Genomic DNA, 26,924 nt, shown 5'->3' with positions numbered 1-26,924 from the left:
AAGGGGACGACAGAGGATGAGATGGCTGGATGGCATCACCGACTTGATGGACGTGAGTTTGAGTGAACTCTGGGAGTTGATGGACAGGGAGGCCTGTCGTGCTGCGATTCATGGGGTTGCAGAGAGTCGGACACGACTGAGCAACTGAACTGAACTGAATGTTTATTGCAAAAAAAAAAAACTGCAAAGTGATTATCTTGGATTAGGAAGCCAGGAAGAATGCCTAAGTGTTAACACATTTTTTTCAGGCCACCCTGAGGTTTGATGGGTAATGCATGTATTAGAGCATTTTTTATGTTACTGCTGACCTGAAGATACATAATTACGAATTAAACTGAACACAGATCTCTTCGTAAGAGTTCATAGCAATCAACAGGTGAAATCCCAGTGGGTTTGATATCTTGGCGTGGGTGGGGGGCGTGGTATTTTTGTTTTCAAACACATTACAGTCCATTGGTGACAATACTAGAACCACTTAAGCACTTGAAACGAGGGTCGGAAATTTAGAAACCTAATTTTCCAGAACTACAAAGGTTAAATGTTCTAAAGAAAACACTAAAAAAAGGAATCATAACAAGCCTCAATCCATCTTATAGTGAATAAGGTGAAGTCTGTATGATGAAGGGTTTTCTTTCATCCTTCATAATACACGTTTTTAGGTGCTTCTGACCTAACCATATCTTGATACTGGGAAGCTGTCATACCACCAAATACAATTCGTGCCTAAAGATACATGTAGCTGATCGGGCTTTCCTTCTGTCAATTAATTAGATCTGTCTTTAATTTGTTAATTTGACACGACTGAAGCGATTTACCACACACACTATGCAGAGGGAGAATCACTGAAGTATCTTCTAACAAGATGCATTGTGGCCAGGAATGTTATGATATTCTGCCTCAGGCATTGCAGGGAAAGACCACAGTTGCCTAGGACAAAAAGAGTTCATTTTCCACAGTAAAAAAGGTCTCTTTTTGTAGTAAAACAGCTTTCTCAATTCCCCGCTGAATTGCAATCTTAGGACCTTTGAAAGTTCCAAACTCGAACCTGCAGATATTTAGTTTAATAAATAAGGTAAACCAGTAAAACAAGTCAGGACTTTTTGTACAGTCCGCCTCGATCCACAGTAAAATGGAGGATGTCTCCAGAAAACTGCAACTCCCATGAAGCAACGAGAGAGAAGGCGGAAGTAGCTACCCTTTGCTCGTTTTGCACTTCTAGGTCTCTTATTGGAAATATGTGCTCATATCTACATAATATGGTATCCTCATAATAAAACAGGTGAGAGGAATCTTGTACATCAAAATACTAATTTCCAACAGAATTTCCCTAGCTCAATCACTTTTCACACACCAGCAAACTGCCAAAAGCTATCGTTACGCCCCTTGGGCTACCCCGCCCCCGGGGGGGGGCGGGATGGCCAGGGCGAGAAAGCGGAAGTGACGACACTGAGTATTCCATTAAATATCCGTAGGCGGGCCCCTGGCGATCTCTCGGCCTTAGCGCCATCTTTTGAGGTGAGTGTTAGTGACGGCTGTGTTCGTGTTCCGACTACAATCCATAAACATCTGATCTCTGCACTCACCATCATTACAGCAAACTAACCGCAGACTTTTTTTCTTTACCCGTAGAAACCTCTGCGCCATGAGAGCGAAGGTAAGCAGTCCCTGCCAGTGAGCTAAAGCTGTAAGAATTGGCTGTTGGTAGGGGAGACCTTGGCAAGGGAAATCGGCCATCGTTCCAGTGTCGCCGGGTTCTCAGATTGTGCTCACGAGCTAGTGGGAGAGGAAGGATAGTTTGAGGAGAAGCAGAATAAGTGGTGGGTAAGTTGTGTGGGGAGAAGCAGAATAGGTGGTAGGTAAGTTCTGTGGCGAGAGATGCTGAAAGTGGGAGAGGGCGCATGCAGGCAGGATTCAGGGTTTTACGTCTGGGATCCAGGTGGCAGTCCAGATTGTTGATGTGGTTTACTGCGACTAAGCCCTCCTACTTGATCAAGAATCCACCCGGTTCTAAATAGTGCTTTTCATGAAAGTTGTGAAAGTGTTAGTCGCTCAGTCGTGTCCGACTCTTGCGATCCCGTGAACTGTAGCCCGCCAGGCTGCTCTGCCCATGGAATTTTCCAGGCAAGAATACTGGAGTGGGTTGCCATTCCCTTTTCTAGGTAATCTCCCTTACGCAGGGATTGAACCTGAGTCTCCTGCATTGCAGGCAGATTCTTTACCGTCTAAACCACCGAGGAAGCCTCCCCTAGTGTTCTTCATATCCCTATCTAAACTTGTTACTGAAACTAATGATATCCTGTTTTATTCTCTGTCCTTGGTTGCCAGTGGAGGAAGAAGCGAATGCGCAGGTATGCTGGGACGTAGTTAGTACTGGCGGGGGGGCGCGGGAGGAGTGGAGCAAAGTGGACAAAACTTGGGACGAACATTTGGTTTAGAAATCCAAAACAACTTATGAGCATTGACTGGCCAAAGCCATGAATTGGGCAGAAGACGACAGAATCGTAGTGTTGATTGATTTTACCTGTCCCTTGTATTGGGTGCACATTTAAGATTGAAGGGAAAGACTGAACTCGGGTTTGTGGGCCCGAGGTGTATTCTTATGTCTGGTTTTCAGGCTGAAGCGCAAAAGAAGAAAGATGAGGCAGAGGTCCAAGTAAACTTGTACACCCATGGAAGCCACAGAAGCAGAAACAAGGGAAGCCAGAGGCCAGGGACGCTGGTACAAAGTGTGGACTGCATGCCTACTATCTAGAACTTATCAATGGATCTGGAACATCTATGGCCATTCTGATCACCTTGACCACCTTTGCGAGACCTACCTTGCTCATATCAAAGCCGTCCCTTTTGGTCCATTGCCCTGGACCTGTGATAACTATGGACTAGTTCTCTTCTCAGTTGTGGCTGAATGTAACGTGTACAATAAATCATCTCTTTTGCTGTCTTAGCTGAAGAAAAATTTTGTGTGTTATGTGGTTTTTTATGGTTACACTAGCTGGGGATTCTCTATCAGTACAGTCTGTCTCTACTCCCTGCTGTAGAAAAAGTCAAGCTTTATATCTACAAGTCGGGGGGCGGGGAGGTGTGGGTTCCGGTCTTACGAGCTGCTAGAGTATTGGGTGGCCTTTACTTCCTGGAAAGGGCGTAAACGCCACGGACGGTTTTCAAGTTGATTTCGCGGGCATAGGAGTAACCAGGTCCGCTCTTACCTAGGTTCACGTTACAGAATTCCGCTTTAAGGCGTTTTGCCATTGGGTCGGGTTGCCATGGTGACACGCAAAGCTTGCTGGGAACTTCCTGCTGCTAGTCGCGCAAGTATTTCGCACACCACAGAGTGTGGTTCCGGGTCTGGTAGCTAGAGCGTCATTTCTTCCGCAGGAAGCGGAAGGGCGGTAGGGTAGGCGGCTCTTTGTCGAAGCTAGAGGACCGGCAGGCGGCAGCAGCAACTACGGCGGCGGCGGCAGGTGAGGGAGGCGGGAGACTTAGGTGGAGGCCGCGCCCGGAGGGGAGGAGTCGGGGCCGGCCCAGCGGCTGGGCTCGGCCGGGCTACACAAGGCCCCCCAGGACCGAGTTGGCTGTTCCTCACGTCGTAGGGCCGAACCCCTTTTCTGACTGACCCCGCTTCGCGAGCAAACGCCAGCTCCGTGACGTCACACCCTTGCCCATCCCCTCTGCTTGATGTCACCTGGAGTTCCCTTCCCCGCTTCACTTCGTGCTCCCTAGTGTCCTATTCATGTGGTCCCCGGCAGAGCTCCGGCGGCACTGCACAGAACCTGCCAGGCCAAAGACTTGCTCCGGGAAACTCTTAGGACTTTTTTCCCCCCAAACTCTGGGGTGTTGAGAAGCGTCATAATCACCACCCCTAAGTCTAACCCGCCATCCTATTGCACTGTCAGTCGCAGCCCTTGCACGGCCCCCTATTCGGAGTTCCTAACCCCAACCCGACTCCGGGCTTTGATCCCTACGTTCTCCTTCATCTCCAGAAGCGTCCCTTACCCTTTGTTCACTCAGAGCTAGTTTTCCAACTCTTTCTCCTAGGCTCTCCAAATTAGTTCTGTCCCATACTACTCTTCTTACTGGCAGCTTCTCCCCTTGACAGGGGAAGTTCAATTTGAATCCGAAGGAAATCTTGGAGTGCCTAGAGCTCTTTCCATTTTGTCAGACTTCATTCTTGCAGCAGCAACCACCCTGTAGTTCTCCATTCTTACCCCTTCTCACACCCAAGTCTCTGTTTTTCTCCTGCTCAGAACCCAGCAGTGATGTGGAGGTGGAGACCCACAGGAGCCCCGGACTTCACCTGAGCTACCTCAGGTATCACGCAATCCTGGGAAAGTTGGGTGGGGAAGAGATCTGCTTCTGGTGGGACTTGTAACATGGGTCAGGCTTGGATAGATGCCATTTATTATTCAGCAGGTCAGTTCCCTTTTAGTAAAAGTTTGTATCTTTTCTTTTCCCACTCTTTTCCTTGATTGCTTTTACTATTCTGGGACTACCTCCCTTTGGAGAAAGAGGACCTCTTTTTTACAGATTCTCTTGCAATTCTGGCCTGTGATCCAGTTGGTATATTTTCGGGATCATTTTGCCTTGAAAGCAAAGTCAAGGTAACAGACTGGGTGGTTGGGGGCCATCAAGGCCAAAGAAGTTGTAAAGATTCCTTATACTCAAGGGGAAACAATATGAAGTTTTCCTATTTGAACAGCAGGGGGAGCCTGAACACTGCTTAGGAAAGGCTTAGGAGGTCAGACACGTGGTAGCAGGGACTCCTAGTCTTGTTGGGGGTGGGGAAAGGAGAGGGCTAGAACCAGGGCAGTGGACTGACATTCCTGAGATCTCTTGGGAAAGAGGAGACTTAAAAAGCTTTTATAGAGTCTATAAATAAAGAGGATCTTCTTGGAGTGAGGAATGGTGTGGTTTGATGTCAGATCTTTCCATGGAGGGTAGGAGGGGTATAGAGTGAAGAAAGACAGGTTATTTGTTCCTGTGAAATTAACACCTTTCTATTGCCTTGATCTTGCCACAAATGGTTTTGTCCTTTGGGGGTCTATAAGTGGAGATTCTAGCTGTCGAACTCTTCCCCTGAAATGGAGGGGAGGGGGCTGACCATCCTAGAGTTGAGAATAGTGGTAATCTGGGAGAGAACTCCAAAAAATGACAAATTTAGATATTGCCCTCAAGGTGGTGATACCAGTCTCTTTACTCAGGACTTCCTGGGGTCTGGAGATCTATTTCTTCACACAGTCCTCACCTCACATCCCATGGAAGAGGGGAACAGGGAAGCAATGTCACCAGTATCCCATTATCCATTGCCGTTAGTAGCTCACCAGCTTATCTTAGCCAGAGTTCCTAGTCTCCTCTTAGCCTGATCAGATACCGACAGCAGTTTTAATTTTGTTTCCACAAATTTAATAAGGTCAGTTCAGGAGGTGAAATAAAATCCAACACTAATCTCTCCCTCTGCCTCTTTGGCATGTCATGGTTATATGGCTTCACCATATAACTCTTGGGGTTATATGGTGGCTTCACCCCAACTCTTCCTGCTCCATCAGCCAGGCAAGTGTGAATCATTCTGACACAGACCAGGAGCACAGGGCCTGGGCAGGACTTCTGATAAGCCAGCCAGTCCAGGCAGAGTGCTCATCCGTTAGCTTCTCCATCTCCAATACCATTGTCCCTCTGGCCTGCCTGTTGCTGGACTACCTGCCTGATAGTCAGGAAGAGTTTGGCCTTTCTGGAGGACTCCAGTTTGACACAGTTCTTCTCTTTCCTAGTGGTCACCAAGAGTGGCAAGAAAAGGAAGAAAGCCCTGAGTTGGGAGGGACCAGGATGCCTGACCGGGACAGCTATGCCAACGGCACTGGGAGCAGCAGTGGAGGCCCTGGAGGTGGTGGCAGCGAGGAGGCCAGTGGGACAGGGGCAGGCAGTGGCGGGGCCAGCTCAGATGCCATCTGTAGAGACTTCCTGAGGAATGTGTGCAAGCGAGGGAAGCGTTGCCGCTATCGCCATCCAGACATGAGTGAGGTGTCCAACTTGGGGGTAAGCAAAAATGAGTTCATCTTCTGCCATGACTTCCAGAACAAGGAGTGTAGCCGCCCTAACTGCCGATTCATCCATGGCTCCAAGGAGGATGAGGATGGCTATAAAAAGACAGGAGAGCTGCCTCCTCGGCTGAGGCAGAAAGTGGCAGCTGGCCTAGGCCTGTCACCAGCTGATCTACCAAATGGGAAGGAGGAGGTCCCAATCTGCCGTGACTTTCTCAAGGGTGACTGCCAGAGAGGAGCCAAGTGCAAGTTCCGTCACCTGCAACGGGATTTTGAGTTTGATGCTCGGGGTGGAGGCGGCACTGGTGGTGGGGGTTCAACAGGCCCCATTCCCCCAGGACGACGTCATGATCTCTATGATATTTATGACCTCCCTGACAGGGGCTTTGAGGACCATGAACCAGGCCCCAAGCGCCGGCGAGGTGGATGCTGCCCCCAAGATGGTCCCCATTTTGAATCCTATGACTACAGCCTGGCTCCACCCCGAGGGGTGGAGTGCAGACTGCTAGAGGAGGAGAATGCCATGCTCAGGAAGCGGGTAGAGGAGCTCAAGAAGCAGGTCAGCAACCTTCTGGCTACCAATGAAGTACTGCTGGAACAAAATGCGCAGTTCCGCAATCAGGCCAAGGTCATGACCCTGAGCTCCACTGCACCAGCAACTGAACAGACTCTGGCCCCCACCGTGGGTACTGTCGCCACTTTTAACCATGGCATTGCCCAGACTCACACTACTCTCAGCAGCCAGGCTCTGCAGCCTCGCCCTGTGTCCCAGCAAGAACTGGTGGCCCCTGCTGGAGCTCCGGCTGCTCCCCCAACTAATGCTGCACCTCCTGCTGCCCCACCACCCCCACCCCCACACTTGAACCCAGAGATCGCGCCACTGTCAGCTGCTCTGGCTCAAACAATTGCCCAGGGAATGGCACCCCCACCTGTATCCATGGCTCCTGTGGCTGTATCAGTGGCTCCTGTGGCCCCCGTGGCTGTATCGATGGCCCAACCCTTGGCAGGAATCACAATGAGCCACACCACCACCCCCATGGTGACTTATCCCATCGCTTCCCAGAGCATGCGAATCACAGCTATGCCACACTGATGGGGCTAATGGACACTACCCTGGTATAGTCTCCCAGGGCTGGAGTTGAGGGGCCTTCACCCACACACCTAGTCCTCCAGAGCCCTGTCCAAAGGGCTCACTCATGAACTAGGATGAGAGACTGCGAGGAGTTTGCTTCTGAGAAGGGATTGGGTTGGTGTGTTTCCTCCCACCTGCCTTTTATGAGGCTCCTCTTGTCCATCTTCCTTCAAGCCTCACGGGCTTGCGTAGGAGTGCAGACTGAAGGCCACAGACGAAGGACTGACTGAGGGGCGTGTGTCCTCTGATGGGAATTTGGGGGACATCCTTGGTCTTGTCCTCTTCTGCACAGCACAGGTTCCAGCACTGGCTTTGGAAGGAAAAAATACCCTGCCCAGAGGGGAAGCCAGGAAAGAATAGGAAGTGGGTGGCCAGGAGAGAAGGCCTGTTAGGAGCCTTCATACAGTTTGGGGCCTAGTTGAGTTGGACAATATAGGAACTGCTCCTGGGCCCGTGGGAAGATGGGGACCATAGTACTCCAGCCCAAAGACTAGGGGAGGCATTCATTACCTTGGCTTGACCTGGACATCCAGAGGGCAGGGCCAACCACGTTCCAAAGAAATAAAAAAAGTTATTTTTGACAAAGGAGGCAGTGAAAACTTGCTTAGATATTCTGTGTGGAAGATGGGAGCAGTAAATAGATGTCATGCCAAAATGGAATAAAGACCCCACTCTCACATAGCTTGGTAAGGATGGATGAAGGCCAGTGAAGAAGGGTAAGGGCCCAGAGAAAGATCAGATGGGGCTTCAGGGAAGGTACTTTGTGGGGTAAAACCATTGGAGCCACCTTGTCTAGTTTAAAAATAGTCCCATCCATTCTGGTTTCTATCTGCATGTACTATTCCCAGGTTGCCTTAGTAACCAGGGTTCCCAGGGTCATTTAGGGGGGCAGGTACTAAGGAGGGTGGATGTGCTGGGAAATGGGAATGGGATATGTGTCGACAGAGCCTTCCCTTATTCAAACACAGCGGGGCAGGTGGCAGTTTCTCTCTGAGTTGTTGACAGCAACATCCCTCCTACCGCATCCTTTTCTCAGTTCCCAGTGCCTTAAGCCTTCAAGGCTTAAGAGGTGCTGGGGAAAGGAGAGTTCTTCTGGGGACACAAACCTCGGGGTTCATCCCTTACTTTCCTCTGCTTCCACATAGGACCACAGAGGTTTTAAATCCAGTTAAGAGTCAGTAAAGCCAAGGGTCCCAGTAGCCAAACCTCAGTTCCTCCTCAGCTCGTGGCTGATGTAGGGGAAACAACTCAGGGGAACAGTCTAATGGGACAGTGGATTTGGGGGTAGAGAAAGTGATCCTGGTTTATTCTTCCCCCATCATATCTCGTGCTACCTCTTGCTCTTGTTTGGTTGATCATTCAGTATACACCTGGGATTGGAGATGGTGGACTAAGTCAAGACCAGTCATTTTTAAAAAAGGGGAGGGGGCGCAAAAGACTGAAGATGGGCAAATACTGAAATATTGTTTGTGGATTCTAGAAGCCACACATTGATAAGCTTAATGTTGATTTTCTGATATAATTCTGGATTATTAAAGAGATGGTTTATGAGCATTTAGACAAATGTGATCATAGATACCAGCATTAATTCGTCCTAGCCAAACTCTGACGAGCTAACTTTTATTTTTTTTTGCCAAGTATCTCTAAAGAGGTAGATTTGGGAAACTGTAGATGTTGTATGTATTTTTTAATGTGTTCCAGCTAAAGACTACCAAGAATATACCTACAGTTGAGTGAGTTGGATGGATTTAACACAGTTTGTGATGATGGAGAGAGGACACCATGTGCAACTATAGTGTGTCTTGCAAGAGGATGTTAGAAAGGACCTATAGGACTTAGACTTTCATTGAGTTTGGAGAAGGTTCAAGGAAATAGAGCTTCACTCTAAACTGGGTGCTATTAGGGAAGCAGGGAAAATTCAATGATTGGGTATCTTATCTAGAAAAAGAACAGACTAAAGTGAAGCTGAAACTGCAGTAAGTAATGAAGCAGTAGTCACTCATTAGCTGGGAGAGGGGGATGTTTGCAGTTTAAGGTTTGCACATTGACCTTGTTTAGCCCTTAAACAAAATTGTGATCTAGGTTTTTGTTTTGTTCTTTTGACTCACTTCATCACAATCACTGAGTGCCCTTGTCTCATGTTGGTGTTTTGTGAGATTGTGTCCAACAGTACCTGTGAACCAGGTCAGCCCCCTAATAATTCCAAAAGCCAGCTGTGTCAGGCCATTTCCCAGATGTCAGAAACTGCTTTCCTCTTTCTCACCTAAGTCATTGCAGATAAGAGAATAATTATGGGTCAGTTAATAGTAGAGTTTGATGAAATCAAAACTGAAAGTTTGTGCCTAGTAAATGTCGATGAGCACATTCATGTTAGAGATACACCCAAGGGCTATATTTTTTTCATTGTATAAAAATATGAAAAGCCTACTCACCAACATAACACAAAAAAATACTAAGTAATACTGGAAATGTCAGTAACTTGGATTGACTAATCTGAAGGGTCAATTTCGATTGACCCTGCCCCTAAAAATACTTGAACCTGCCTGAGAAACAAATGTAGAGACTTGCCTGGTGGCTCAGACGGTAAAGCGTCTGTCTACAATGTGGGAAACCTGGGTTCGATCCCTGGGTTGGGAAGTTCCATGGAGAAGGAAAAGGCAACCCACTCCAGTACTCTTGCCTAGAAAATCCCATGGATGGAGGAGCCTGGTGTCCATGGGGTTGCAAAGAGTTGGACATGACTGAGCGACTTCACTTTCACTTTCATATTAGCAATAATTCACATGAGAACAACATGGGACTTCCAACTGGCTGCAAAAAAATTAAAATATTCTTCATAATACGGCAGTTAATATTATGAGCCTGTTGTGTTCTAGCACCTTCCTAGAATCTCCATAGGATAAAAGAATCATAGTTGCGCATTGTAAACGTAGTTGTACCATGTCTGTCTGATAGGAGTCAGTTCTAAAGTATTTTGTGTTCTTCTGAATAGTTTTTACAGAAGACCATTGGCAAACCAGTGGGGTATCTGGGAAAAAGAATGATAAGACTGTAGGTAGACCCCATAGATGTCTTCAGATATTTGACGGGCTACCTAATAAAGTTCCTGTCTTGCTGTACAAGCAGAGAGTTCTAGAAAATAGCTAACATGTGAGTACTTAATATAAACCAAGGCACTGTGCTTGTCACTTTACATGCAGTATTTCATTGACACAATGGGCATCATTATTGTACTTGTTTACCAGCGGAGAAAGACTTAAAGAAGATAATCAACCCAAGGTTCCACAACTAGTAAAGAATGGATTGACGAATCTCTTCAGGCAGTCTGACTCCAGCTTGGCATAAGATAAGTGCTAATAATAGAGCCATCCAACAATGGGACCACTACCTTCCAGTAACTTGTAAGGAATAATACAGAGGAAGTTTCCTCAAATTTTGTTGCCACTGCCATCTTGAAGAGTAGTCAGGGACCAGATTACCATTTCCAACCCTGGGAGGCAATTGTAATTTCATATAAAGGCAGAATGCAAAACCAGGAAGTCTCAATGCTCTCCTCCCTTAGATACTTCCTCTAACAAATGGCCATCCTTTTTCCTGTTACCCACTTACTGCTTATCACCACCAGGTGGCACCTGGGCAGCAGAATTGTCAATGGGTGGGGACCCACCCTGTTTACTTTGTTCTGGTGCCTGCATTGCAGCTGCTGATTCTGTGGTTGCTGGGTGCCAGTTGTGAAGAGACCTTCCTGAGGATGAGCTTTTGTTCTCCACACACCGTCTTCAGTGGGAGGGTCTGATCTGGATAGGATGAGAAAGGGGAAAAGTTTGGAAAGGAACTTCCATAAGTCATCCTCTTCAACCCCCAGCCTAAGGGACTCCCCTCTACTCCAATATTTGGCAAATTTTAGTTTTATTAGAAAGTTTTTCCTCTAAGGATGTTCATCCATTTTCCTGCTCTGGTTCTGTTTCATCAGCTGGTGGGCAGACAAATCATTCTTACTTCCTCCAAGGAATCAGAAATAATAACCCCTTGAACTCCTTTTATACCTGCTCATCTCAGGCTATGGAGAACATAGAAAATTGTTCTTTATACAGTTCTGCAAACTGAAAGAAGCAGTTTAGTTACTGTTTCAGAGAAGTACAGAAAGGGAAGTGAGAAAATTTAAGGGAGGAAGGCTGGGCAGGGATAAGTTTTAAACAGCTTTGATGAAACATAGCCTGATGAAATCTATGCCCTGCAGAGCTAAATAAAAATTTTAACAGCTGCAAATCAAACAGTAATGCAAGCCCCACATATATTGCATTAAAAAGTAATCATGGCCAATCTGTCCCTCCTGGGCTTCCAATCGCCCAGTTTCTAAGTCCCTAGACAACACTTTAAGTCCAGTTAACTGGTAACAAGAGTCCTCATTCAGTGTACCCTGAGTTTTTTCATTCCTAAACCTACACAGTGCAATGTAGCACTGAGTTCCACATCTGACTATATTCTAAACCTTCCTTGTAACACAGGCAAATGAGTAACAATTGTCTCATTACTCTTGATTATCCATTTTAGTGTCCTAGCTGTTCCTCAAAGTCAGGAATTCTTGGAAAATATAATCACTTCTGCTACAGCTGAGCCCCCACCTCCCTTTGGATCCAGTTTAGTTTTAATCTCTTTAAAATAGAGATGACTAATTCTTGGAGGCAGAATGGACATACTTGGAGATTTCTAAAGATAAAAAAACCTCACTTCCTATTCACCCTGCTTTCCCCCTCCCCAACTCCTTTCCTTAAGTCTGAATTATCTAAACTCTGTAATTTTCATACTTTCCAGGTTTTTGTTTTTTGTTTTCCAGAGGCTGTCATTACATAGATGAGGCAGAAGACTGGGAACAAGATAGACAGAGTAGGTCACTGAACACTTTCATTCCATATAGGAATGAAATTTAATTCATTCAAAAGGAAAAATAATTTCCTTTCCTTTTGTAAGGACAGCCAGAAAAAAGTGGAAGGATAAGGAATATGCTTAAAGAATGAAAACAAGGGAAAGGAGACAAATTAACACGTAGGAATTCCAGACCAAGTTCTGCCAAATCATCTGAACAGAGTGGAAGGAAATCCTAACCCTCGGCAACCCCTCAACTTCGCTACTCAATCTACCTCTAAAACCGAGTAATTAGCGGTGCGGCTCCGCATGACGTCATACCACAGGCACGCCAATCCCACGTGGGGGAGCTCCTGGTCCCGCCTCTCCGCTTTAAATGGTAGCCACGCCTCCTCCTCTTTTTAACTAATCACAAGCTAGTCTTTAGCCTTTTACCTCCTTTTCCCGCCATCCCGGGCCGCCCATCTTGGCACTCAGGTCCAATCAGGAAGGTCCTGCTTCTCCCGAGCCCTTTCCCCCTCCTCGCGGAAGGGGGCGGGGTTTCGAGCTTTTGACTCCACCTTCGTCTATGCGGTGCGGACCAACCCAAATAGTCAGAACGAGGGGGCGTGGCTTGAAATCCCCTCCCCCATTCTGGGGTTTATGGTTTGTAAGCGGGGGAGCTAGTCGCAAAACTAAGCAACCTCTAGCTGATCTCTGGGTTGGGCGGGTGCTCCCTGAGGTGGCAGCATGGAGCCCTCTCTTGGAGACAGCTCTAGCTCTAGTCCCAGCCCCAGCCCGGTGGACCAGCCCTACCCTCCCTCCGAACCCCCTGACCAGCCCACCACTGCTCACGCAAAGCCAGAGCAGAGTTCTGGGGACCAACCTGCCGGCCCAGGAGCGGCGGGTGAGGCCTTGGCGGTGCTGACTTCGTTCGGGCGGCGGTTGCTGGTGCTAGTGCCGGTGTACCTGGCCGGGGCAATGGGACTCAGCGTGGGTTTTGTGCTCTTCGGCCTCGCCCTCTATCTGGGCTGGCGTCGGGTCCGCGAGGAGAAAGAACGGAGCCTTCGAGTCGCGCGGCAGCTGCTGGACGATGAAGAACGGCTTACGGCGAAAACTCTTTACATGAGCCATCGAGAGCTACCTGCCTGGGTGAGCGACCACCTTCAATCCTCAGTGCAGAATAGCCCCCTTTTAGCGCCTCAGTTCGAGGGCTCTCCCTATCGTTAAAGTCAGCTCCCCACCTTGGGACGATGAGCCCCAGACTTACCCCTTTGGCCAGCTAGCCGCCTGCTTGCTGGGACGCGCCACTCTTGGGAGCGACTATCCACCCCCTTCCGCACGCCCGGATCCCGATTCTTCCACAAAATCAGGACTTCTTCCTCCACGCTTAGGCAAGAACAGTAATAACATCTGGGAAGCCCGTCTCAGGCGTGGCTCTTTCTCCAACCTACCATTCCAATGCCCCTCCTTGTTTCTGGTGCCATTCACGCAGCTCCTGGGCATCCCCGTTCCGGTGGCCGCTCAGAGGGTTTCCTCCTCTTTCCTGTCCTCCCCAAGACTTTTTTTTTTTTAGTATCCATTTAAGGCCATAAGGTTTTTCTCCCTTTTCCCGCTCTTATCCTCGAGTACCCCGAGCCCCTCCTTGGGAGCACTGCCCAGTCGAGGCCCCGCACCTGGACAGACCCTCCGACCCTCTTCTTTTCCGCTTGTGGTGGCTGGGCCACGGAGCAGCGGAGGCGGCTGCTGGACAAAGGGCGGGGGTGCTGGGGGGGTGGGGGGCGCATGCGACTGCTGCAGTGCCCGCTGCCCACACTCCACCGCCCCTGGCCGGCCCCACCCTTTTCCGGACTGCGGGCTGCGCTTGCTGGGTTGAAGTCAGGACCCGTTTTCTTCGCCCCCTCTGCTGTGGTGAGGGGCCCGGATGGCTTCTCTCAGGCCTTGCAGGTGCCCAGCCCGTTATCCAGCCCCTCCCGGCCCCTCCCTTCCCGCTCCTCCCAGCAGAGCTGCCCGTCTAGGGAAAATTAAAGTTGACACTTGGCAGACATATCCATGCTTCCCAGACTCTGAACTGGGGAGGAGAAAGGGGGAGCAGTGGTCCCACAGGACTTGGAGCCCAAGCAGCAACTGTTTCTGTTCCTCTTCCTCCCTAAAGCGAGGAGAAATTAATCTTCCTCCTAAAGCGACTACCCCTCCTCCTCCCCCAGTATAAAGCACAGGTACACTTCCTTTCCATGAAAGGAGTCACACAGATTAAAAAGAAAGAAGACACCAGCCTGGGCCCAAATAGCTCTTCTGGCCCCTCCCTAACTCAGGAGCCGCTTCCTGCTTCACCTCTTGGTGTAGAAGCAGTGGTTCCCAGGGCAGAAGGAAGGCTGGTAAAAGGAGCCAGGATCCCAGGATTTCCTCCTCAAACTCTGATTTGTCAGGACCTTCCCCTCCAGAAAGAATGTGCTCTTCTTTCCCCTCCTCCTCTCCACCTCTGCAGCTGACATCATTTCATACCCTGGAGCTATCTGCAAAGCAACTTTGTGTGGCCAACTCTATTGGCTCCCTTTGTTAAAGAAACCTCAGTGCCCCCAAGCCCAGTGGAGGACTGAATCCTCAGGACATCCGGCTCCTCCCCCAACCCCTGGGTGTGAGGAGGCCCTGTCACACTTAGGTTTCCTCAGAGGGCAGCCAGTAGGCATCTTAGCAGGAAACCACAAGCAAAGGATAGTGCTCATCACTATCTCCATTTTTTTCCACCTCCAGGTCAGCTTCCCAGATGTGGAAAAGGCTGAGTGGCTCAATAAGGTGAGGGTTGATTGTCCTGGTTTTTGTTTTTCATGAGGGGGAATAGGGTTCGTCTGTCATGCCAGACCCTGCCACACTTCAATTCTAGCCTCTCCACGGGGAGGATTCTAAAGGAAATTCCCTTTAGAGGGAAAGCAAGGCTCTTCTGTGACCAGTTCCCTTTCCTCCCAGATTGTGGCCCAGGTCTGGCCCTTCCTGGGCCAGTATATGGAGAAGCTTCTCGCTGAAACTGTGGCCCCAGCTGTTCGAGGATCTAACCCCCACCTGCAGACATTTACATTTACACGAGTGGAACTGGGTGAAAAGGTACTTGTATAGGAGGGGAAGGAATGGAAGGGAAGAGATGGGGATGGGGGAGGCAGGTGGCCTAAAGGGGTCTTTCCCTTCCCTCTCAAGCATTCATCTTTCTACAGCCACTGCGCATCCTTGGAGTCAAGGTTCACACTGGTCAGAGCAAAAAACAGATCCTGCTGGACTTGAACATCAGGTACTGCACTTGTCACTTTTGCCGGGTCCCCTTCCTGGTCACTCTGACTGCTTTACTCCCCTCACCCCACTTCAGCCTAGGACTCACCCTCTGTTCTCTTTCTTCCCAACACCCAGCTACGTAGGTGACCTTCAGATTGATGTGGAAGTGAAGAAATACTTCTGCAAAGCAGGAGTCAAGGGCATGCAGGTAGGGCACATGCCTGGGGCCTCCACAAGAAGCCTTTTCCTGGAGTTTCAGTAGATGGGGGAAGTGGGAGGTTAGGAAAACCAAGGCTGGGGAGGTCTGGGAGGGGAAAAAGACCTTTTCTGAGGAAAGGCTTTATTCATTTCTTCCTTCCCCAGCTCCATGGTGTCTTACGGGTGATTCTCGAACCACTCATGGGGGACCTTCCCATCGTGGGGGCTGTGTCGATGTTCTTCATCCGACGCCCGGTAAGAGAAGACATCCAGGAGCAGCAGGGAAATGCAGGAAGCAGAGGACTGGGAGGTAGAGGATGGCCACCTCATCTCCCCAGTGGGGAATGGGGGAGGGAACTGACACACAGGCTGAGAACTGGCAGGGAACTGGCAACAGTTGTATGGGAATGACCATACCCCCGTGTGCTGTGTCCTGATCCCCCTGCTCTTTGCTTCCAGACTCTAGATATCAACTGGACGGGGATGACCAACCTGCTGGATATCCCAGGACTCAGGTACCAAGGACTTACTGAGCACCTGCTAAGTGTTCCAAACCTGATTTGAAGGTTTTAGGGGTACAGAGCAGTGAAAGATGCAGCCGGGAGACTTTCCTGGTGGTCCAGTGGCTAAGACTCCGACCTCCCAACATAGGGGGCCTGGCTTCCATCCCTGGTCAGGGAACTAGATCCCACATACCACAACTAAAGATCCTTTGTGCCGCAACTAAGACCCAGTACAGCCAAATAAATATTTAAAAAAAAAAAAAAATGCAGCCGGTTTCGTCTAGAAGCCTTGACCCTAGTTGGGGAGCTAAGACAAATACTCCTGAGAAGTTTCGTACTGTGGTTTTTCTCCTATGGAGACTGCATTTTGGTAGAGAATGAAGAGGGCTACGGGATCCTCAGCAGGGACAAAGGGAGAAAGAAGAGCTGGATGGCAACCAGGAAGGGACTGAGCAGGAGGTGGGAAATGGGGGTAGAAGAGTAGCGAAAAGGTATTCTCAAGAAAGACCTTCCCTCTAGCTGTAGATCTCTCTCGGTGGTGAGAAACATAGTTGGGGGTGGGGAAACAGGGACCCTCACACTCACCTCCTTTTCCACTCCCCCATTCAGCTCCCTCTCTGACACCATGATCATGGATTCCATCGCTGCCTTCCTTGTGTTGCCCAACCGATTGTTGGTGCCCCTTGTGCCTGACCTTCAAGATGTGGCCCAGTTGCGTTCCCCTCTTCCCAGGGTACGGCCTCTCCCCCTAGATAGAGCCTTCGCTCAGGAACCCTGTGGTGGGTCTTTAATTTCTCACAGTCTGATTCCTACCCTTCAGGGCATAATTCGGATTCACTTGCTGGCTGCACGAGGGCTGAGCTCCAAGGATAAATACGTTAAGGGCCTGATTGAGGGCAAGTCAGACCCCTATGCGCTTGTGCGAGTGGGCACCCAGGCATTCTGCAGCCGTGTCATCAATGAGGAACTCAACCCCCAGTGGGGAGAGACTTATGAGGTGGGAGAGCCAAGGAGTGGGGGGAGCATGGTCAGGTGGGGAAGTTCCAGGAGGTGTTAAGAGAAGATGATGATTGGATGCTGCTCACCTGCAGACCCTTATCCCTCTGTGTTCTTCAGGTGATGGTGCATGAGGTCCCAGGACAGGAAATTGAGGTGGAGGTGTTTGACAAGGATCCAGACAAAGATGACTTTTTGGGCAGGTAAGACTCTGCCTACGTTAGGAGTCTAAATCCCCAGGGCCACTGACATCCCAGACGTAATCCTTTTCCAGGCCAGGGGAATAGTAATCATTTTCTTTCCCAACTTCTCACCCTTCATCCCCACCATGCACACATACTTAAATACTTCCTGAGTGTAAGAAGGGAGTCTGAGATCTGCCAGTTATTTCTGGGTGAGAAGCGGGCCAGTGAATGACTTTCTGCTAATTATAACACTCTCTTCTTTTTTCCTTTTCACTGCCATCATTACCACTACCATCCCCTCCCCCACAGAATGAAGCTGGATGTAGGGAAAGTATTGCAGGCTGGAGTAATGGATGAAGTAAGTTGAGAGAAGAGGAAGGTGGAGGGTAGTGTCCCCCAATGTGTAGACAGTGGTTACTGCATTGGTGGGGAAGAAGTTGGGTGGGTTTCTGATCTCTACCTCACTCTCTTCTACCTCTCCCTCCAGTGGTTCCCTCTTCAAGGTGGGCAAGGCCAAGTTCACTTAAGGCTAGAATGGCTTTCGCTTTTGCCAGATGCCGAAAAACTGGAGCAGGTAACTAATGTGCAAAACAGTAAGCTAGCAGGGGAGAAATAGGTAACTAGAAGTATGGGGGACTGAGTGGATGAAGGTCTGACCACGACCACCCCGCCGCAGATTCTACAGTGGAACCGTGGAGTCTCTTCCCGCCCAGAGCCCCCATCGGCCGCCATCTTAGTTGTTTATCTGGATCGGGCCCAGGATCTTCCTGTGAGTGTGGCTTCTGAGGGCAGGTGAACAGGAATCCGTGGGGTCAGCACTCCCACACCCTCCCTTGCCCCTGACCACTGTGCTCCAGTAGCAACAGCATGTAAACATGAGGACTCCACAGACGGGATCAGAGTCATCTCAGGGGAAAGACTCTGATGAGAGCCCACCTTCCTTCACTGAAACACAAAAACAACCAAGATGGTGACTTCTGAATTCTCCCACCCGCAGCTGAAGAAGGGGAACAAGGAGCCCAACCCCATGGTACAACTGTCAATCCAGGATGTGACCCAGGAGAGCAAGGTGAGGGCCAGGACAAGGATACCACTGTGGGAGGCATTGTGTGTGGGGACAGGAGGAGGGGGGACTATTCTTGGGATGAAGTGTTCCCTTTAGGCTGCCCATAAGGGCAAGGGTTTTCTGGAGAAACAGAACTGGTACTGGGCCGTGTACCCTTGACCGAGTCCTGCATACCTCCAGGCTGTCTACAGCACCAACTGCCCAGTGTGGGAGCAGGCCTTCCGGTTCTTCCTGCAAGACCCTCAAAGCCAGGAGCTTGATGTGCAGGTGAGTTACAGGTCCTCCTGGATGCGCTATTCTGTCTTCCCAGGTCTACACCATTTCTTCTCTGCATCTTCTCCTTTGATCTCTTATTTTCTTGGGGTTTTTTGTTTGTTTGTTTGACTGTGTGGCTTTCCAGGTCATAGTTCCCTGACTAGGGATCAAACCTGGGCCATCTGCAATGAGAGTATGGAGTCCTAAACCACTGGACTGCCAGGGAATTCCATGATCTCTATTTTCAGTCCATCTACCGAGACTCTCCACCTCTTACACTCTCCACGTTTCCCCACCCATCTCTCTAGGCTCATTCTTATTGAGAACTGTGTACTTCAAATGAGTGATTTTTGTGCTTTGTAAATTATGCCTCAAAAAAAATATTTTTTTTAAAGAGAAGAGCATATGGAGCACTAAACACCTAGCATTTTTTTCCTGAATATTTTTATTTTTAAAAGTTTTTTATTTTATATTGGAGTATAGAGTTAGAACGACATTGTGTTTCAGATGTACATCAAAGTAATTCAGTTATACATATTCATATATTTATTTTTCAGATTTTATTCCCATGTTATTACAGAGTATTGAGTATGGTTCCCTGTGCTTAGAGTAGGTTCTTGTTGATTATCTCTATCACAATATGGTAGTGTGCATATGCCAATCCCAACCTCCCAGACATCTAGCACTTCTAAGGTCATAGAAAAAGCATGTACACAGTATCTGCTGTCATGAAACTTACTGGCTAGTTTCATAGAAGAGACAAACATATATAAGGAAAGATGATTCAGCATCAACCAGTGGGAGTCAGATACCCAAAGTATAGTACTTAGGATGGCTGGAGAAAAGTACAGAGGCTGGAGTAACTAGAGAGACTTTGTGACAGAAGTAGGATTTTCAGAGGGACTGCAAGTATCAGTAGGATTTAAATAGGCAGAGAAGAGCAGAATGAGAACGAGAACTTGGCCAGGTAACGAGACCAGAAAGAGCAAAGGAGGAAGGGACTGTGGAGTAGACAGAGGACTATAAAAGGATGGCCCGGAGTGGAGCAGGTTTGTGACTGGCACAGAGTGAAGCTGCAGCCACGTCACATTTCCATAGTGTACCTCCCTGTTCCCTAATCTTTCTCTCCATCCCCTCTTCCTGTGCCTACAGGTGAAGGATGACTCCAGGGCCCTGACTTTAGGGGCACTGACCCTGCCTCTGGCTCGCCTGCTGACTGCCCCGGAACTCACCCTGGACCAGTGGTTCCAGCTCAGCAGCTCTGGCCTAAACTCCCGCCTCTACATGAAACTAGTTATGAGGGTATGGAGGTGGATAAAGTGCTATGGGCGGAGAAGGGCCTTGTGGATTCTTTGTGGCATTAAGAGTAAGGAAAGGTGACTTGTTCCTGGGTTTCAGCACACACACACACACACACACACACACACACACACACACAAAAGTAAGGAAAGGGAACTTCCCTGGCACTCCAGTCGCTTAGACTCTGCACTACCATTGCAGGGGGTGCAGGTTCAATCCCTAGTCTGGGAGCGTGCAGCCAAAAAAAAAAGGGAATCCTCTGCAATGAAATGATCTAGTATATGTGGAAGCATCTAGCAGACACATAGATCAAAACGTTTATTGATCTAACTGGGGGAAGAGATGGTGTCTGAGTAGGGTGAGTGTGGAGGGAACCCTCCAGAGATGAGCCCAGCCAAGGCAGAGACCTAGTTTCCCTGTCAGAGTGCCTGCTCTGCCTGCCAGGCCCCACATATCTTGCCTGCTGATGGCTAAATTTTGATTAGCCGCTTTGATTTGACAATCACTCTGCCCTTCCCAGCTCTTATACTTGGATACATCAGAAGTGCGGTTCCCTGCTATGCCTGGTATTCCTGGGGCTTGGGACCTGGATGATAGCCCTCAGACAGGCAGCAGTGTGGATGTCCCACCTCGACCCTGTCACACTACTCCTGATAGTAGCTTTGGGACAGAGGTAAGTCTGTATCCAGATAGGACTAAGCTCTATTTGCCCACTGTGGTCTACGTGTGCAAAACCTGTTTCAAGACTGGGTCTGACCGGTTTCTCTCTTTGACTGCCATCTGGTGTCCCCATCTGTCCCTTTTGCAGAATGTGCTTCGGCTCCATGTATTAGAGGCCCAGGACCTGATTGCCAAAGACCGCTTCTTGGGGGGATTAGTGAAGGGCAAGTCAGACCCCTACGTCAAACTAAAGCTGGCAGGACGAAGCTTCCACAGCCGTGTTGTTCGGGAAGATCTCAATCCCCGTTGGAACGAGATCTTTGAGGTCAGAATTGAAGGCTAGAACTCTTTCCAGTTCTGCCCCATCTTTCCCCCACCTCTGAAAGTAGTCCAGAAAACTTCTGGGGTTCAGTTGACTGGAGGGGGAATCCAATCATTCGGAGAAGAAAAGGAAATGATTCCACTATTTTCTTCCACTAGGTGATCGTCACATCAATCCCAGGTCAAGAGCTAGAGGTTGAGGTTTTTGACAAGGACCTGGACAAGGATGACTTTCTGGGCAGGTGAGAGGGTAAGGTCTGATGAGGAAGACAAGCTGGGTCTTGTAGACCAGGACGTCTGGCCTTGTGGGGACAAGAGACTTGGCTCTTGACCATAGACCTTAATTTTAATCTTTTACTCTACAGGTGTAAAGTGAGTCTCACCACTGTCTTAAACAGTGGCTTCCTTGATGAGGTAAGCATGAAATGAGAATCAGCAATCCCTTGGGACTTACCTGGCGGTCCAGTGGTTGACTTCACCTTCCGGTGTGGGGCGTGTGGGCTTGATTGTTGGTGGGAGCTAAGATCCATATGCCTTGCAGCCAAAAAAACCAAAAAAATTAAAAACCTCAAAAAACATTAAAAAAAAAAAGAAACAATATTGTAACAAATTCAATAAAGGCTTCAATTATGGTCCACAGATGGTATATTAAAAACAAAGAATCAACAGTCCCTCCTGATCCAGTTGCACATCTCATTCTTATGGTCCCTGTCCCACACACTCCAGTCTTAACCCTGCCTACTTCCACAGTGGCTGACCCTGGAGGATGTCCCTTCTGGCCGCCTACACTTGCGTCTGGAGCGTCTGACCCCCCGCCCCACTGCTGCTGAGTTAGAGGAGGTAAGGAAAGATACTGGAAGAAGGAAAGGACCCAGGGTGGGTCAAAGTAAGCTCTTCTGTCCGCTTTCAAGGCATATGCCAGCCCTCCAGAGTATCAGTTACCACCCCCCAGTCCCCGTGTCCTCCCCTAGGTGCTGCAGGTGAACAGCTTGATCCAGACCCAGAAGAGTGCAGAACTTGCAGCGGCCCTGCTGTCTGTCTACCTGGAGCGGGCTGAGGACCTGCCAGTGAGATCTGCTCCCCACACCCCATAGCTCCCAGGCCCTTCTATATCCCTTGGGTTTGGATGCTCCTGGTGTATTTGGAATAGTAAATTCCAAATTCCTCTCTCCCAGGGTGGTGCTGGGATGGGAAGAATTGTCTGCCCAAGGCCAGGAGGGTGGTGGCTGTCAAGTGGCAATAGGGATGTGGGCCGCTGGCTATGGGGCAGGGAATTTGCCTTAACTGGGACACATTTAAGACCAGTATTTTCTTTCCAGCTCCGAAAAGGTACCAAGCCTCCCAGCCCTTATGCTACTCTTGCTGTGGGAGATACGTCTCATAAAACTAAGGTACTGTATTGGGAAATGCCGAAGGACTAAGAATGGGAGGGCTGAGAGGAATAGAGGAGAAAATGTCCATCACTGAGGATCCTCCTCACCTCCACCAGACTGTTCCCCAAACGGCCACCCCCGTCTGGAATGAGAGCGCCTCCTTTCTCATCAGGAAACCAAACACTGAGAGTCTGGAGTTGCAGGTACTGTAAACTCATCCTACAAACATTTACCAGACTGCTGTCACAGTCCAGGCACTGAACCAGGCACAGAGCATTCAGAGATAAAAGAGCAAGTTCTAATCTTTTTGGAGCTCATACTCCTTTTAGGAGAAAAATAACCAGAGAATACTTCCAGACTGGTAACTGCTGAGGTAAAAGGCAGTGAGGGGAGAAGAGGTGGGAAAGGTGAGGGTGGGTAGTAAGAAAGGCATCCTTAGCTTAAGGGTAGATAGGCCCTGACCAAGGAAAGGAAAGGAAAACCTTTCAGGCTAAGAGGGGAATAGAGGCAAATAATATATTATGGAGATAGGCAGGAGCAAGATCACAAGAGCTCTTAAAAATTATGTTGAGAATTTAGATTTTATCCTAAAGGCATAGGAAAACACTAGAAAGAATGAGAGATGACATCCAGACTCATATATTAGGAAGACTGTTGATGTCAGGGTAAAAGATGAGCTGGAGGAAGGCAACACTGGAGGCAGGTGGATCAGTTAAGAGACTGTTAAGAGTAATTAAAGCAAGAATTGACAAAGGCCAGATGATATTTGGCTGTTATTTTGACATGGAGGGGAAGAAGTTGGGGAGGAGCAAAGAACAGTCTAGGTGTTAACTCCTGGGTTTTTAGTGTGGACGGACAGATAAAGGTGCCATTGCCAACAGAGGGAATGCACAGAGCAGGAATTTTAAAAACTGAGATCTCTGAGGACCATCCAAGGGGAGCCAGCCATTCGGAAGGTAGATCTCTGGCCCATCGTGGGCTTCCTTCCTGTCCCTCTTGTTTGAGCATCATGAGCAAGCAACAGGTAGTAGCTGCAGTCACGAGCATGAGCATGATCTCTCAAGGTGTGTGTAGAGTGAAAAGGAGACAGACAAAGGTGGGACATGCTGGGCGCTGCAACAGATGAAGGGCAGATGGAGAGTAAGAGCCCTGAAGTACAGTGGGATGCTTACCAGGAAGGAGTGGGTTATAGAAGCCACAGGAAGTGACCAAGTGTTATTGAGAGGTAAACTTAGATGACTGAAAACTATTCACTGACTTTGAAAACCAGGAGGCACCGATGATTGGAACAACTTCAGGAGCTAGAATGGAGTAGAAACTAGATTTCAGTGGATTGAAGGGTGACCAAAAAGTGATGAGGTATAGGAGGTGAAGAGAGGATGGGGGAAGTTAATATAGGAGTGCTGGGCTCTTTCTGGAGTAAGGAGTCAAGAAATACCTTCCAAAGTTGATAGAACAGTAAGAGAATTACATGATAGAAACCAATAGAACTTAAAGTAATGTAGCTATTAACACTGACAGAGGTAGAGAAGAGATGTAAATGAGCTCAGTTAATCATCTTGCACAGTAGAGACTCAGTAGATAATAAAGCTGGCAAACATGAAATAGAGATATAGGCATATTGGTTTAGTTAGAACTATGCCAGTATAAGGAAAACAGGAAGAGCTCTGGTAGAGTGTGGACATGCGGGTAGGAAGGGCAGGAAGCAATTTCATTTTACTGTTCTTTTCCCACCCTGTGCAGTTATTACTGGGATAATTTATGAAAGCTGAGAAAGTAAAGATCATACAGTCTATTCTGGTTGAAAAAGGGAAATGGGGCCAGCAGCAACTATTACCACAGCTTCCCTGCGTCTTCATGAAGGGGAATCTCTGACCAAAACCACCCGAATGTCCAAGCATTTGGACCTGGAATGCCGGGATTAAATCACCTCTCTCCCTTTATTGACCATGCTGCGAGGCTTGCACTGGGATCGAACCTGGGCCCCAGCAGTGAAAGCGCCCAGGCCTAACCACTGGACTGCCAAGGAGCCTGCTTCTCTCTTGATGACAGTCCTATTGCTTCACAGGTTCGGGGGGAAGGCTCTGGCATGCTGGGCTCATTATCCCTGCCCCTCTCCGAGCTCCTTGTGGCTGATCGGCTCTGCCTGGACCGCTGGTTTACGCTCAGCAACGGTCAAGGGCAGGTGCTACTGAGAGCACAGCTCGGGGTGAGTGTGGGAGATGTGGTGGGTGTGGGGAGGCGGGAGCAGAGGGCTGTGTGGCTCACGACCTTCTTGTCCGTCTAGATCCTGGTGTCTCAGCACTCCGGGGTGGAAGCTCACAGCCACAGCTACAGCCACAGCTCCTCATCTCTGAGTGAACTAGAGCTCTGGAGTGGACTCCCTCAGGTCACCTCTTCAGCCCCAGAGCTCAGGCAGCGCCTAACACACGGTGACAGGTAAAGTGCTGGGACAGAAAGATGGGACTCAGTTGAGGATATAAAGGACAGGCTACGGACTCCTGAGGCACTGCCTGCTCCCAGCGCTGTCTCCATCTCTCCATAGTCCCCCTGAGGCTCCAGCCGGGCCGCTGGGCCAGGTGAAACTGACTGTTTGGTACCACAGTGAAGAACGCAAGCTGGTTGGCTTCATTCACAGTTGCCGGTGAGACCCCATCTGTCCACCCTCCAGGTTCTACCTGTCCCCCCCACCTTGGGTGGCCTTGTCACCTCCTTCCTCCTGTCACAGGGCCCTTCGACAAAATGGACGGGATCCCCCCGATCCCTACGTGTCACTGTTGCTACTGCCAGATAAGAACCGGGGCACCAAGAGGAAGACTTCACAGAAGAAGAGGACCCTAAATCCTGAATTCAACGAGCGGTCAGTCAGTGGGCTTTCCAGTGAAGAGATGGCAGGCTTGGGAAGGGCCCTGCCTCTAACGCCCAGTCCTTCCTCAGGTTTGAGTGGGAACTGCCCCTGGATGAGGCCCTCCAGCGAAAGCTGGATGTCTCTGTGAAGTCTAGTTCCTCCTTCATGTCAAGAGAGCGTGACCTGCTGGGGAAGGTAAGAGGGCAGGGTAAAGGTGAGAAAAGTTGCTGGTGGAAAGGCTTGTAGTCCCTGTTAGGGAGGAGGCACCCTGGTGACGCTACTCTACAGATGTTCTTTACTACCCAATTTGGAGAAGGAAGTGGCAACCCACTCCAGTACTCTTGCCTAGGAAATCCCATGGACAGAGGAGCCTGGCAGGCTACAGTCCATGGAGTCACAAAGAGTTGGACAGCACTTAGTGACTCAACAGCAAACACTACCCAATTGCCTCTGTACTGGTTTGGGACCTGGAGTGTGACAGGGTGGGACGTGGTTTTTGGAGACATGAAAAGTAACGTCACCCCTGCTACTCTCCAACACAGGTGCAGTTGGACCTCGCTGAGATAGACCTTTCCCAGGGTGCAGCCCAGTGGTGAGTACCTGATGAGCTGGCAGTGGCCCAGGATGCTTAAGTAGGAAGGAAAAAGGATGTAAGCCAAGCTGAGAACCACTGATCTGAAGTAAAGAGCCCTAAGATCTTGTCTCATTTATAAGAGAACACAAGAGTCATCTTTTTACCTGAGCCTTCTCTGCTCGTTCCCACAGGTATGACCTCATGGATGACAAGGACAAGGGCAGCTCCTAGGAGCCAGGGATTTCTGCCTGACTGCTCTGTCTCCTTGCCTCGCCTCTTGCTGCATCACCGCCTCCATGCGATGAGCCTAAAGCTTGGGGCCCGAGGGCAGAGCCTGCACCGCTCAGCCCTCACCCTTCCCGGTCCTGTGCTAGGGCCTTTGCGCAACCAAAGAGCAGGACCGTACATTACCCTCTACTGCACGGCCTTTATCCTTCCGGGCTCCTGGGGCAGGGACATGAGCTGGCTATTTGCTGCTCTGCCCACACATTCTCCTTTCTGCCCAGCTCCTCAGGGCCTTCTGTGTTTGTGCCTGGCCACTGGCAGCACTAGCAGTGGCATTAGCTTATGCCAAATATAGCTTTTGGAAAGACCTTTTTTCTTTGATGGGATGGTCTCCTTCTTCCCAAACATGAGCAGTCAGGGAGAGAGGAAAGGCTAACCATGCACGCTGAGCGCCTCCTGGACCACTTCATGCAGCAAGTGTACCAACCCAACCCCACATCCCCTTCGGTACCCACTTCCTCCAGCCTGTCCCAAAGATGACACCTGCTGTGTTGACTCAGGCCAGCCAGTCTCTGGATGGCTCTGGGAAGAGATTCATCAAAGCCTTCAGGTGGCCAGTGTTGGTCACGGTGTGAGCCTCTAGCTGGGGCATACAGAGGGCTCTGGAGGACTCAGGACAGCATGGTCAATATTTGTCCAGGCGCCTCGGCTATTCAGTCACTGTCTAGAACTGAATCTCCTAATTTTGTCCCAACTCTGCCAATCCAACGTCTCTTACATTAAACCTTATACTCAAACCAGCTGGGGCTCTTTTCCTTAAGGGCAGAGAATCCCACCTACCCATCAGGTGTTTATTCCAAGTGTCAAAAGCCTTTGTTCAGTTCACAAATCAGGTCTGTTTGTTTATATTTTTAACTGATTATCAGTTATTAAAAAAGCTGATTTAAGCATCTGCAGTGGTGACATCAACCTCGACTCCTGGCTCAATACTGGCGGCTCTGTCTTATTAACAGTCTCAGAAGGGACCCTGCACGGCCATGAGTTGCTTGTGGATCCTCATCAGAAAAACGATTCCAAGTTGTAGAACCTTGTAGTTATTTTCCTTGTAGTTACTCTCAGAGTTTTGGGGGGCCTCCCAACCAGGC

General features: G+C 49.3%; 2 protein-coding genes and 2 long non-coding RNA genes across 11 annotated transcripts; 3 read left to right on the top strand and 1 right to left on the bottom strand.

Annotated features, from left to right (window-relative positions):
- Positions 1-1,488: 1,488 nt before the first annotated feature.
- LOC147372066 (uncharacterized) lies at positions 1,489-2,956 on the top strand. Its single transcript, XR_015163914.1, has 3 exons — positions 1,489-1,654; positions 2,326-2,348; positions 2,615-2,956. It is a non-coding gene; the product is annotated as an uncharacterized LOC147372066 (long non-coding RNA).
- Positions 2,957-3,408: 452 nt separating this feature from the next.
- On the top strand, positions 3,409-8,725 carry ZC3H10 (zinc finger CCCH-type containing 10). Its single transcript, XM_086400623.1, has 3 exons — positions 3,409-3,461; positions 4,245-4,308; positions 5,766-8,725. Exon 3 carries the CDS (start codon positions 5,821-5,823, stop codon positions 7,126-7,128), a length of 1,308 nt encoding a protein of 435 aa, XP_086256749.1. The 5' UTR covers positions 3,409-3,461; positions 4,245-4,308; positions 5,766-5,820; the 3' UTR covers positions 7,129-8,725.
- Positions 5,378-13,820, bottom strand: LOC147372064 (uncharacterized). 8 transcript variants are annotated; one of them, XR_015163921.1, is made up of 6 exons: positions 13,467-13,820; positions 12,899-13,095; positions 10,835-10,964; positions 9,341-9,430; positions 7,302-7,497; positions 5,378-6,294 (listed from the first exon to the last, which is right to left on the bottom strand). It is a non-coding gene; the product is annotated as an uncharacterized LOC147372064 (long non-coding RNA). The 8 variants fall into 8 exon arrangements; XR_015163920.1 differs by having other exon boundaries at positions 13,689-13,812; XR_015163918.1 differs by having other exon boundaries at positions 13,283-13,757.
- On the top strand, positions 12,669-26,748 carry ESYT1 (extended synaptotagmin 1). The gene is made up of 31 exons (XM_086400608.1): positions 12,669-13,164; positions 14,767-14,808; positions 14,980-15,114; positions 15,222-15,295; positions 15,412-15,484; positions 15,640-15,729; positions 15,934-15,989; positions 16,587-16,710; positions 16,798-16,974; positions 17,094-17,176; positions 17,468-17,516; positions 17,646-17,732; positions 17,835-17,927; positions 18,156-18,227; positions 18,405-18,491; positions 19,632-19,781; positions 20,299-20,451; positions 20,587-20,763; positions 20,919-21,001; positions 21,125-21,173; positions 21,510-21,599; positions 21,731-21,826; positions 22,079-22,150; positions 22,249-22,335; positions 24,201-24,341; positions 24,420-24,571; positions 24,678-24,776; positions 24,861-24,992; positions 25,070-25,175; positions 25,523-25,572; positions 25,746-26,748. Exons 1-31 carry the CDS (start codon positions 12,763-12,765, stop codon positions 25,783-25,785), a joined length of 3,321 nt encoding a protein of 1,106 aa, XP_086256734.1. The 5' UTR covers positions 12,669-12,762; the 3' UTR covers positions 25,786-26,748.
- Positions 26,749-26,924: the final 176 nt, after the last annotated feature.

Source organism: Bos grunniens, chromosome 5, assembly GCF_055505025.1.
Source record: "Bos grunniens cultivar Pamir isolate PY7600 chromosome 5, Bosgru_T2T1.0, whole genome shotgun sequence".
Classification (NCBI taxonomy): domain Eukaryota; kingdom Metazoa; phylum Chordata; class Mammalia; order Artiodactyla; family Bovidae; genus Bos; species Bos grunniens.
The sequence above is the reverse complement of the archived record's forward strand: the minus strand, read 5'-3'. Positions and strand labels throughout refer to the sequence as shown.